Source organism: Crocodylus porosus, unplaced genomic scaffold, assembly GCF_001723895.1.
Source record: "Crocodylus porosus isolate Cpor-Errol unplaced genomic scaffold, CroPor_comp1, whole genome shotgun sequence".
Lineage (NCBI taxonomy): Eukaryota > Metazoa > Chordata > Crocodylia > Crocodylidae > Crocodylus > Crocodylus porosus.
The window spans coordinates 53,858,062-53,870,427 of NW_017728947.1; the positions used below are offsets into that span (position 1 = coordinate 53,858,062).

At 41.8% G+C, this 12,366-nt stretch overlaps 1 protein-coding gene across 1 annotated transcript in view; it reads left to right on the forward strand.

Moving 5' to 3' along the window:
- Positions 1-12,366, forward strand: part of SPTBN5 (spectrin beta, non-erythrocytic 5) — a 151,274-nt gene that overhangs the window by 4,810 nt on the left and 134,098 nt on the right. The window contains exons 3-6 of the mRNA XM_019551043.1: positions 3,382-3,549; positions 7,485-7,604; positions 8,670-8,827; positions 11,395-11,623. Of these exons, the coding sequence (XP_019406588.1) occupies positions 3,382-3,549; positions 7,485-7,604; positions 8,670-8,827; positions 11,395-11,623 (675 nt within the window). The remainder of the gene's footprint in view (positions 1-3,381; positions 3,550-7,484; positions 7,605-8,669; positions 8,828-11,394; positions 11,624-12,366) is intronic.

A 12,366-nucleotide genomic window follows, 5' to 3' on the forward strand; every position in this document is an offset into this window, starting at 1 on the left:
AGCTCGTGAATGGGGACTTTTTTTTTTCAAAGAGTCAGGACCTGGGAGAGCGGGTGGGGGATAGGGCCGATTCAGCCCATTCGGCCAAAGCTGAAACAGATTCGGCCAAATTGATCTGGTACTGTGATTCCAATTACTGAATCAAATCGCTGTCCCCCGAATCGGCCAAATCTGAAGCAAAGACTAACCACTTCTCACAGGCCTATTTGGCACCTGAGGTACTGTTGTTTGGTTTTTCTTCCCCAAGGTATTCTGCATTCTCAAAATGTGAAGCAGAACATTGCTTTTTTTCTGCTTAATAGTTTGGTTGTAACTTAGTGATTCATACTTCAAAAACTTTAGATAAAGTAAGTGTTTGATTAATTATTTCTTAGTGCATGAGAAAAACGTAAATACAACCTGGCTTTGCCATCTGAACAAGCATGAGTCAACCCTCTCACTGTCCAGAAGATAATTTCAGTAATGTTAGACACCGCAGAGTCCAAAGATTAACACTTCAGTTATAAAGACCCCAACAATTTCTTTTTGGCATCATGAAAGTATATAGAGATTTTCAAGCTATGTAAGGTAAAAAACAGTTCATGGAACTCAGAGCCTATCAGTTGTTTCTCAGGACTGTACTTTCAGTTTTCAGTTCCACTAACTGAAGAAATTCTGCCTAGTTAGGATGCTGCATGCCTAAGTACATTACTAACACCCTGAATGGACAGGAGTGGGAGAAGTAGGACAAAAACAGGATTCTGCAAAATGACCCAGCTTCTGCTTCTTGAACTATGATGGAGTCAGCTTAACTAACAACCCATGCTTGGTAGCTTTATTTGAGTCTGTATGAAATGATGGAAAAAAATATATATTTAATGCGTTTATTACAACGTGATGGTACAAGCCACAGGCTCATTAGAAAATATTGGAAAAAATAATTTTGTCTTCCTGATTAAAACTGGCACAAAGCACAAGAAGTTTTTACCTTTTGTCAACAGTCAGATGCAATAGCTAGTATTTTAGATGTATTTAAGATGACACAATAGTTAAACAGCTAAAGAAAAACTTGAGAGAGAAAATATGGAAAACTAAATTTTAAAAATTTTTTTGAATGCTTGGAGGTGAAAAAAAGCTTTCAGCCACCTGACCCTCACAACATGCACACTTAAATTGTCCTAAGCTGCTCCTAGAATTTTAGTTCTTGTTTTGCTGCAAGAAGGTCTGCTTAATTTACAGATCACAGGGCAGGAATTGATCTTTAAATCTGTATGCTATTTGGTCCTACTTTTGTCATGTATAACTTTACTACTCCTAACTCAGAAAAGCTATTTCTTCATCCTAAAAATACATTCGTAAGAAATAAGTATTTCAGAATTACATCACATTCCTCTTGCAGGCATGGTATTGCCTATGAATGGCACACCTGAATGGTTAAAGGCATGAGGCCAAAAGAAACTCCTAAAGCAAGCCGGCATTAGATCACACTACCTGCCATGTCATGCTATACTGCTTAAGTGTTAGAATAACTCACTGCTTTTATCCGGGTGTCAAAGATACAGCCTATGAGTCTCATCTGGTCCATGGAGCCTTATCAACTGGACCACAGTGCTGCCTGTCAATCTTGGAGTGGGTCCACATGCCACATGGTGTGCTCTGAATTGGCCACGTGTGCTGTACACAATGCATGGGGCTGGGGAGGCCATGCATTGCACATGGCACATGGAGCCCCTCCAGGATATGCTCTGCACATGGCACCCATGCAGGGCTGGTCTGTGATGCACCCTGCACATGGCCCCTGCTCTGGCAGCCCAGGACACACTGCATATGGTGCCCACATGGGGTTAGTCCAGGACCTGTGCTACGTATGTCCATGCCAGGGTGGCCCCACGCACTGGATCTGGAAAGCAGAGCCAGTCTGCAGGCCCAATTTGGCCCGTGGACCTGCCCCATGCCATTCATCTGGCCCATGGACTGGCCCTGCAATGAGGGCTGGATGAGTTTGACACCCTCAGCACCTGATGGTGAAACCCGAGGTGGATTTTAATGTTGGTACATGATAGTGATAAGCAAGTTATAATGTGCAACTCTGGCTGTGGCTGTGTATTAAGGTTGGAACCAGTATTTCTTTGTACCCCTAAATTAGATCTCAGCCAGAATATATGATGTAAAAGGTTGCTATATCTTTCAATATCCTGTTTACAGATTTTTTATGTTTTCCAGTGTTTCTTTTAGTGCTGTCCCTCCCCTTTTAATGAAGATTTTTCCTTCACAACCTGGCCCTTCCTTGATTCAACAGTGGCAATAATCCTATGTTTACAATATTAACCTGTTGTCATAAAAATGCTTGTTACCCTTTCAAAATTATGCAGGGTTAGATAGGAATAGAAGTTAACTTTGCAGAAACAAGCCATTAAATACAGATAGATTTGATTATCAAATACAGTCATAACAATTCTTATAATCTTATGAGTTCATATGTCTGGTCTGCATCTAGCAATGTCTTCCTCCTCTCAGGATGTACCCTAATCACCAGGCTATAGGTGTTCAGAAATAGGTGTCTCTCAATGATTCCTGTCAGAGCTGTCTCCTACTTGCATAGACATTGAGACAGAGAGAAAGAAAGGACTCTTTAGCCAGATAGTTGGAATACCATTCTGGGAGGATACCTGGGTTCCTGTCCCTATTCCACTGAATGTTTAAGCATCTATATAAAGTGAAAAGGGCACAACAGGCCAGCATCCACTCCTTACCAAAGAGGGTACTACAGCTTGATGATAAAAGGCACTCAACTAGGAGCTGTAGGTTCAAGTCACCTCAGGCAAGAAGAAAGGAGCTAAAACTGGGCTTCCTGCATCCTGGGTGACAGCCCTAACCACAGGAGTTGGGTAAAAGGGATCAACAGTTACAGTGGTTGTGTAAACTAAACCTTGATTTCCTTTGCCTGTCTTGTATCAGCAAGAAAGCCGTCTTCTGTGTTAACCTTAAGGAGTATCATTCATACTTGGGATGGAGCTGTGTAAATAACTATATTTTTGTACGTTTGTCTTTTTGGTTTTTTGAGTTGCACAGAAAAATTGGAAAATAAGTGGTTTGGATCAAACTGAAATTCAAAATGGAAAACTGAAATATTCATTTTGGTTGATACAAAATATTCCATTTGAAAGGAAATGGAATGTGGTTTTTGGGTTTTGAGGTATTTCAAACTTCATTTTTTTATGTGAATTCATTATTCATCAAAAAATGTCACCAAGTTTTAATCCACATGTACCCCAGAAATGTTTGATTCCACAGTGCATCAAGGTATTCTTTGTTCAGTGTTAAAAATCAAAAGCAACAGTACTGGGCAAGTGAAATAGCCATAATAACCAGTGTCAGTATTTGGGGGGTCTGTCTTTGCAGGTGGCTATTGAAGTAAAAGACATCTATATAGAGTTGAAAGATGGCATTTACCTCCTGAAACTCTTGGAGCTACTTTCTAGAGAATCATTGCCCAGACCTACCCAGGGAAGGATGAGGGTACATTTTCTGGAGAACAATAGCAAAGCTATTACATACCTCAGATCTAAGGTGAGTTGATATAGATATAGCAGGTAGTATCTGAATAGATTACAGGCTAACTACAAAACCAGATTCATGACGTTCTCCCTCCTATAACATGAGTTGTTCTTTAAACGTGGGAGTTTTTTTGTACTTGTGTCACCTGAAAAATGGAATGAGGTTGATTACTCATGATGGTTGCTTTGTCATTTTGGATTAAGTTTCTTTAACAGCTTATGTTTAAGTTTCTTTTACTTTTATAATCTAAGAGTTCAATAATAGTAAAGCTTGGATAAAATGTTTTTTTCCCCTTTTTCAAGCACTTTAAAACCTTTCCCCCTTTTTTGTGGCAGAATGAAAGGGAAAGAGGAAAAGAAGCACATAGGTGGCAAGGGGAAACCTGATAGTCCACAAATCAGAAACAGAAACTAACTTTTGGTCTCAATGAACCCAAACAATATTTTAAGTCAAAACTTAATGGAAAGGATTCATAGTACCATAGAATCATAGAAAATTAGGGTTGGAAGGGACCTCAAGAGGTCACTTAGTCAAATCCCCTACTCAAAGCAGGACCATCTCAAACTATAACATCCCAGCCAGGGCTTTGTATAGCCAGATCTTAAAAACTTCCAAGGATGGAGATTCTATCATCTCTCTGGGTGGCCTGTTGCAACGCTTCACTGCCTTCGTAGTGAGAGAGTTTTTCCTAACATCTAACCTAAACTTCTCTTGCTGCAACGTGAGACCGTTGCTCCTTGTTCTATCATCTGCCACCACTGAGAACAGTCTAGCTCCATCCTCTTTGCAACCACCCTTCAGTTAGTTGAATGCTGAAGTTAAATCCCTCCACAACCTTCTCTTCCCCAGACTAAATAAGCCAGTTCCCTCAGGCTCCCCTCAAGTCATGTACCCCAGCCCCCTGGCCACTTTTGCTGTCCTCTGCTGAACTCACTCCAATTTGTTGATACCCTTTCTGTAGTGGAGAGCCCAAAACTGGACACAATACTCCAGATGCAGACTCAGCAGTGCTGAATACAGGGTAATAACCACTTCCCTCAATCAACTGGCAATGCTCCTACTAATGCATCCTAGTATGATGTTAGCCTTCTTGGCAACAAGGGCACACTGTTGCCTCATATTCAGCTTCTTGTCCACTATGACCTCCAGGTCCTTTTCTGCAGAGCCGCTCTTTAGCCATTTGGTCCTCAGTCTGTATTGATGCCAATGTTCCCTCTACGGTGTAGCGATCTGTGAACATGCTGCTTCAGTCCATGAGCGTGCCACTTTGGTCCATGAGTGCGCCGCTTTGGTCCCACCTCCCCCTTTCACTAAGCCTGGATCTGGATTATGCTAAGCCTAATAGACCAGAATCCTCATGTAATGGATCCTATAGGGGCAGAGGCATAGACAGTGTGGCTCTCATGGGGGCACAGGGGCCCCCTATAAGGGAGCATGGACACCCTCTAGGCAGTGAGAGCCCCTGCAGGGGAAGCTGGGGCACCCAAGAGGCAGCAGGGTGTCTATAGGGGGCAGGGGCACCTTATAGACAGCAGGGCACCCTGTGGGCCCTGAGCCCCTATGGGAAGCAGGGTCCCTCCAGGCAGCACACCCCACTTACCCAGCTCGAAGTGACTCCCGTAGTGCCAAAGAAGGCACAGAAGTACATGGCTGCTCCCAGCTGTCCAGCCCGGCCCCTCCTCCAGCTCTGCCCATGCCGGTCCCCGTGGCTGCCAGGGGGCGCTGCCGGACAAGGCGTGCAGGGCAGGTGCAACTTTTGATTACTAATATTATTGCCTCAGCCAGCTCCTCTGTAGCATGTGGGTTCAAAATTAAGCTTTCAGAGAGCTGAAATATTTATTTGAAATCAACACTTTCCCTGCAGAGAATTTCAGTATCCACAAAGTCACATTTTCTGATGGAAATGTTTTGGTTTTTTTTAAACTGTGACTAGTTGTGCTCAAGCCCCAGTCTGTGGACCAGATCTGGCCACCCACACTTTGTCCTGTGGTCCATGGGGCTCCGCATGAGTTCATAAGGTGCCTCACAGGTTATGCCCCCATGTACTAAATAAGTTTGCGGGGCAGTAGGGCGTTCTATCCATGTGGGAAACCCAGAAGCCCCCTGCATGTTGGGCCAGGCAGAGGCAGCACAGGATCCTGGAGCCCCAATTCCTGGTGCACAGGGCTGGCCAGAGACAACGCGGGGTCCTGGAGCCCCAATCCCAGCACATGAAGCTGGGCATAGGTGACACATGGTTCCAGGGCCCTGATCCTGGTACATTGGGCTAAGTGAGGCAGCACAGTCTGGATACAGGCACAATTTTAGGACACAGGATCATGCAACCCACAGACTGGCCCAAGCCCACTCATTTGCCCTGCTGGGCCAACAAGATGAGTACTGTTGAATTATAATATTAGTTGAGTGGTGGAGCAAGACAAGGAAAAGGAAAAGGGACATGAGAAGTAACAAGAAAGTTTGATGTGGAAGAGAGAAAGAAATAAGGGTATAAAGGGTTGATAAGAAAGAGGGAAAGAGTTGAGGAAAGGAGTCAGAAAGATATTGGAAGACTAGGGAGAAGGGTGCTTTATTCTTTACACTTCTATTTTATTTTTATTCATATAACCAGCAAATTGCGAATCAAGAATGATGGGGAAAGGGAAGCCTGTGGGGATGGAGTCCCGCCTCTGACCCCACGCCCTCCCTCCCCCTAGCTTTGGGTCCAAACCCTCTCCCCACCCCCTTTGTGTCTGACTCCATTTCCTCCTTTCCCTCCAGTTTAGGTCCAACCATGCTCCACACTCTGGCTGGTCTGATGGGGCTCCACGTGCTGTGGAGGGGCTGACTGGGGCACAGGGTTCTTCAGCACGGGGGCTGCCTGCCAGCTAGCCCCGCACTGAAGCACTCTCATGCCTCCGCCAGCCCCTGTGCAACATGTGGAGCCCAGTCAGAACATGGCCTGGTAGGCTGACCACCTGGGTCCCTTGCAAGCCCAGACTGCTCCAGCCGGACTCCATGTGCTGTGCATGAGTAAACTCTAGAGCAATATGCTCTGGAGTTTTTTCTCCCAGGCATACATTCAAATAATGCACCAGGAGCAAAAAAACTCTGGAGCAATAAGCCCCGGAATTTATTTGTTCATGTGTAGACACGCCCACTGAAGCAATAACAATGTGACTTCCTTTTTCCTTGAACTCACCAGCATTAACTATTACCTTTAAAAAAGGTATTTTGCCTTTGGAAAAATGAAATCATTTTATACTTGATCTAAAAGTTTTGGGCAACAATTCAAACTATTCACGCTCCCTCCCTGCAGATATACCCATGTCCTTGATTGTATTTTATGGGTGGAGGTATTTTTCAGTCTTTTTACTCCCTACCAGTCCATTATGATTTTTTCATCAACTTCATCTCGTTTTCACTTCCATGACTTGCAGTCTTTATTTGGTTTCCTATTAACTGTTTCACATTGAATGTCCACTCCTCAAAGGGCAGAAGAATAGTTCTGTGACAGTTACTGTACTTTCACCAGTTTAGTTCTTCATTTATCTAGCTGCTAGAAACACTCTATCCTGGCACTTTCTCATACAAATATTCTGCCCTGTTCTCAGTTAAAGGAGCACCACGCAAATTGTTTTTGTTGTGTATTTTGTTCTTTACAAACTAAATGTAAAGTAGCAAGGGATACAACAGAATCCTAGTAATCAGTAATCCCAGGCCCCATGTAGATATGTGCCTAGATGCTCTGACAATGTAGTTCTGATTTCTGATGCATAGAAGACAGTGAAAGCTAGAAGAGGACTCACACTTGTTAGAGGGATAGAATTTATATGCTACAATTCTTAATATTTGAATAACAGTCAAGGAAAAAAGTCTCTCCACATATTTTGTTTTAGAAGAGTCTCTCTCAGGGAGCTGCAAAGAAATGGTTTCAGGCTGATGGGAGTTTCTTGTCTCTTGTCTATTAGCAGGTGCAAGTAAAATTTATTGGGCCTGAAAATATTGTAGATGGGGACCGAATCCTAATCCTGGGACTAATATGGATCATTATCCTCCGGTTTCAAATCGCTTCCATCAAACTCGATGAGGTAAAATAACATCTCTGTTCTTTTCTCTGCCTATACACATTTAATAAATTTCATAGAGTTTAAGGCCAAAGGGGACTTTAAAGATCATTTAGATCCCCCAAGCCATAAAACCTCACCTAGTGGTACTGCATGTAGTCTAATAATTTATAGCTGAATTAGAGCATTTCTTTAAAAAAAAACTCATTGGGATTTAAAGACTGAAGATGATGGAGATTTTACCACAGCCTTCCTTTACCAGTTCTAATGGTTAGCTAGTCACAGTTAAGCACCTGTATTTTATTTCCAGTTCCTTTATTTCTTTTTAAATGTGCAAAATTGTTGAATGTATCCAAGACCACTGACATATAAATACTATCAACAGCCAACTGTGAAGCCATGTGATGATGGATCACTGTTCATTACCTCTAAAAATTCAGGAGTTGGCTCTATCAGATGCAGGAGCAATGATATTGTCTCAGGCAATACAAGCAGAATATTTCACGAGGACTAGCGATTCAACTAATACATGCATTTACCACTGACCTCTACTGACAGAAGATAGTTTCACTAATGACATTATTGACTGCATGCTGATAGACAAAATAGTCACTGTCAGTCATGTGCTAGGCTGGATACTTTTAACTCTAAAAACACAGGCTCCATGTACTTGAGCTTAACAAGAATTTGCCTCCTATAGATTTTTGGTTCAGAGCAAATAGGATCACAACAAAATATTTCTGTTTTAGTTTTTTGTTTGTTTTTCCCCTTTTCCTTTCCTTTTTCTCCTTCACCCTTTTCCTCCTTGAAAACCAAAAGAAAATTCAGTATTGAAAACATTTTCCTATGCTTAAAGTCTTTTAATAGACTGTGATGATTTTTTTATTTTTGAAAATAATACCCAACTTACCATCTAAGGTTTCCAGCATTTTAATTTTCTTGTAAGTATATAAAGGAGGTCCATTACAGGCAACTGGAAGACAAAACTCAAGTAGATAATAGAAAGTCACTTGCAACCTTAACTGTGGAGAGACTGCTGGGAGAAATTCGTAGCCCATCCTGAATTTTCCTTCCTTGCTGACTTCACAGGACGAGTTTGGAGAAAAGGCTGATAAACTGTCTGCCAATGAAGCCTTGCTGATTTGGTGTCAACGTAAGACTGCCAGTTACTCCAATGTGAATGTGCAGGACTTCTCCAAGAGTTGGAGAGATGGCCTGGCTTTCAATGCCCTCATTCATGTTCACAGGTAAGCAGATGATGAAAGGAGGCTTCAAGAGTAGCTGCTGTTTTCTTGCTCTGGCAAGTTTTCTTACTCCAGTGCACCTCTGTTCTTTGTGATAGCTAAGAAAATGACTTGTGTCTTATCCTGGGAAGCTACCCACTCAAAACTCCCATTTGTTAAATAGGAATACAGAACGAAGAAAATTTTTTGATGTTTGAGTGTTCCTTTCATAGTTTCTAGGGTTGGAAGGGACCTAAGCAGATCACTGAGTTCGACCCCCCTGCCATGGCAGAAAAGAGTACTGGGGGCAAACGACTCCAGCAAGGTGTACATCTAAAAGCAAAAATGAATTTCGGATGGGGAAGCCTTCATTTAAACTTGTTCCTTTTTAAAAATCTTGCAAACAATGAAATCTTTTGGAATGCAATAAATCTGTCACTATCAAACAATGATCTAATAGGTCTGTTGACAAATGAATTTTGTTCCATTGTAGTGCATGTCTGATCATTACTCAGATGTAGGAACACATTATTATCACAGCTATTTTGTGTCCACAGCAGGAACAAAGCTTCCTCTGAGAGTTTTCAAATGTTGGGTTTTTGCTGGAGAGCTGTCTCTGGTTATGGTTCTGGCTGATTATTGCTAGGGAAAAATAATTCTCTCTTATAATTTTGTTTCTTCCATTCAAAACTTTTGCTTGAAGAAAAATACTTGAGTAATATAGATTTAATTTGCTTTCTTTTTTATCTTAACTTTCTTGTCTTCAGCTGCATTTTCTAAAATGTTGTTGAAAATAGATTTTGATATGATCATGTCTAAAATTTAAACCTTGCACTTAAGTGGGACATACTTGGAGCTGAAAGCAATAGGCTTTCACTTTTCCCCTCTCTGACCTGTGGGAGAGGAGGAGGAACCAATATTTGAGATAATGCTTCTCCTATCAGAAGCCAATACTAGCAAGAAGGCTTGGAAGCCCATAAATTTCTCAAGGTTTCCATTTCAGAATTTCCTGCATTGGTTCACCAACCAATGAGGAAATGAGGAGCAGGGAAGTGCTTATTTTAAGGTTCTTAGTGCAGAGAGACACAATAGCATAAACGGTTGCATTCTTCTTTAGTCTGATAAAGCTCCTTCTTCAGGGTCAGAAATCTGCTCAGTTGCAACCTGTATAACAATTCCATGGCTACTACAGTCTAATCTGATCTTCACAAGTAACAGTTTAGCAGTTTTCAAATTTCACATTACATGCTGCAGTGTATGTATTATGATTGGCCTGAGGACATCCATGCAAACAGATCTAATGACAGCTATTAAAAAATAGCTGAATTGTCCTGCCTCACTCTGATACAAAAAAAGGAGAAAGAAGTAATCTAAAATATCCAGCACTCGCATCTTTTACACCATCTCTCGGGGAAAACCTGAAGTAGATGAGATTAGCTGAAATTTGGATCTTCACTGGTCAGCAAGTAAAACAGTCCCAGAGAGATTCTTGGCCTTGCACCATGCAAGGAAGTGTCATTTATATTATGTTGATAATTTTCAGTAATGGGAACAATTCCTTTCCCTTAGCTGGATTTTTCCTCCTGCATTCTCCTCAGATCTCTACTTTTATAGACTGTATGTTGTCTTTTGATCTAAGATATATACATAGGCATGCTTATGCTCAGCCTCCTTCAGTACAGATACTTAGGTCTGCTGGTTCACTGCTTGCCCTATAGTAAACTAGAACTCTTATGAACAAGCTACACTATGTAGGACTTTACAGTAGTCACTATAATATACACCAGGGCCAATTGGAATTTAATGGAGAAAGCAGGCATGGGACATGGATTCTTCTGCACCAGCTGCACAACACACTACCTCTAGAGCACCCCAAAAATCTCTGTTAACGTTTGCTACTGTACAGCCTGTAGCAGAAGAGGATAATGGTACATACAGCTGTACTAGTCAGTGGGCATATCTACAAGTGCAATTAATGTGAAGCAACAAACTCCAGAGCTTATTGCTCCATAGTGTATTGCTCCTGTGCCATTTGAACATGTACCTAGAACTGCAGCACTCTGAGCTGGGTCAGACCAGCCCCACCTGGCAAGGGGTACTGTGGGTCAGCCTTCCAGCCAAGGGCTGCTCCCCTCCCTGTTCCTCCCCCACCCTCCTGGTTCAACATGCTCCGTAGGAGCTGGCTGAGGCACGAGGGTGCTCCAGTGTGGGGCTAACAAACAGGCAGCTCCCACACTGAAACACCTTTGTGCCCCAGCCAGTCATGTCAGCATGTACACATGCACTACTGCAGAGTAAAAAAAAGCCACAGCAGGGTAGTACTTGTATTTACAAGTACTACCCTGCTGTGAAGGTAATTAGTTTACTCCAGCCTAATTGCCCTGCACGTATAGATGCTAAGACGTTTACCACGGAGCTAATTAGACAACTGCAGTAAATGTCTCATGTAGATGTGCCCAGTATGTTGCATAATACCAGCTTACATACAGCATGTACATATGGCAGTGTAAGGTGTCTTCTTGACATTATTTGTCATTTCTAAATCTAACAGTTCTCACTTATTTCTTTCCTTTGATTCTCTCCTTATCCAGGCCTGATCTCATCTACTACAGCTCACTGAGGCGTGATCAGCCCATCAAGAATCTGAATAATGCCTTCTATGTGGCACAAAAAGAACTGGGAATCACTAAACTTCTGGATGCTGAGGATGTGGTAGTGCCCAATCCAGATGAGAAATCCATCATGACTTACGTGTCACTCTACTACCACTACTTTTCCAAGAAGAAACAGGACCAGACTGCCCAAAAGAGGCTCACTAAAGTCAGTGCTTTGCCATCTTTAGAGTTGCCACTTATCTCTATCTCTACTGAGCTCTTTCCTCATATGCACAAATTTAACAGAACTGAAAAAACATCTTTAATGCATGCTAAACCACACAACAATTTTAACTCAATATACTTGAGTGTGCAGATCAGAGGCCTGATCCTTCAGGGCCTTTCACAGGTACTTACATCTGTCTCTAGCCATCATTTTTGTCCACGATGGTACCTGGCCTTTTCTAAAAGGTTTCTATCTGTCTATATGGAAGTTAGTTCCTTTAGTTATTTACAATTTGTATTTTAAGTGAGGTGTCTTGTGAGCACCAAACCATGTGAAGAGCTCACTTAATTTCTGCAGTAATTCAATGGTACAAAAAAGAGCTGGTCAAGCATTTCTTCTTTAAAACATTTTATGGGAAATTCCCTTGTTTCCTAAACAAAATATTTCCATAATGTTTACTCTGAGTTTTAATTTTTAATAAATGTTCATTTTGACAGTAAATAACCAAAATAAAAGTTCCTATTTTCAGTTTAGTTTTTTGAGTGGTTTCCTTCTCCTGCACTCTTCCCCCTTTGTCCCATGGTAAAATGAAAACAAGAAAAAGGGGGAGAAAAGTGAAAGAGATCTGGGGAAAAACCCAGAAACCCCACATGAAATCCAAATACAGTTTTGAAATAATTTTTAAAGAAAGTCCATTCCTCATTAAAATACAATATAAAAATATGTAAAATTCCTTATGTAAA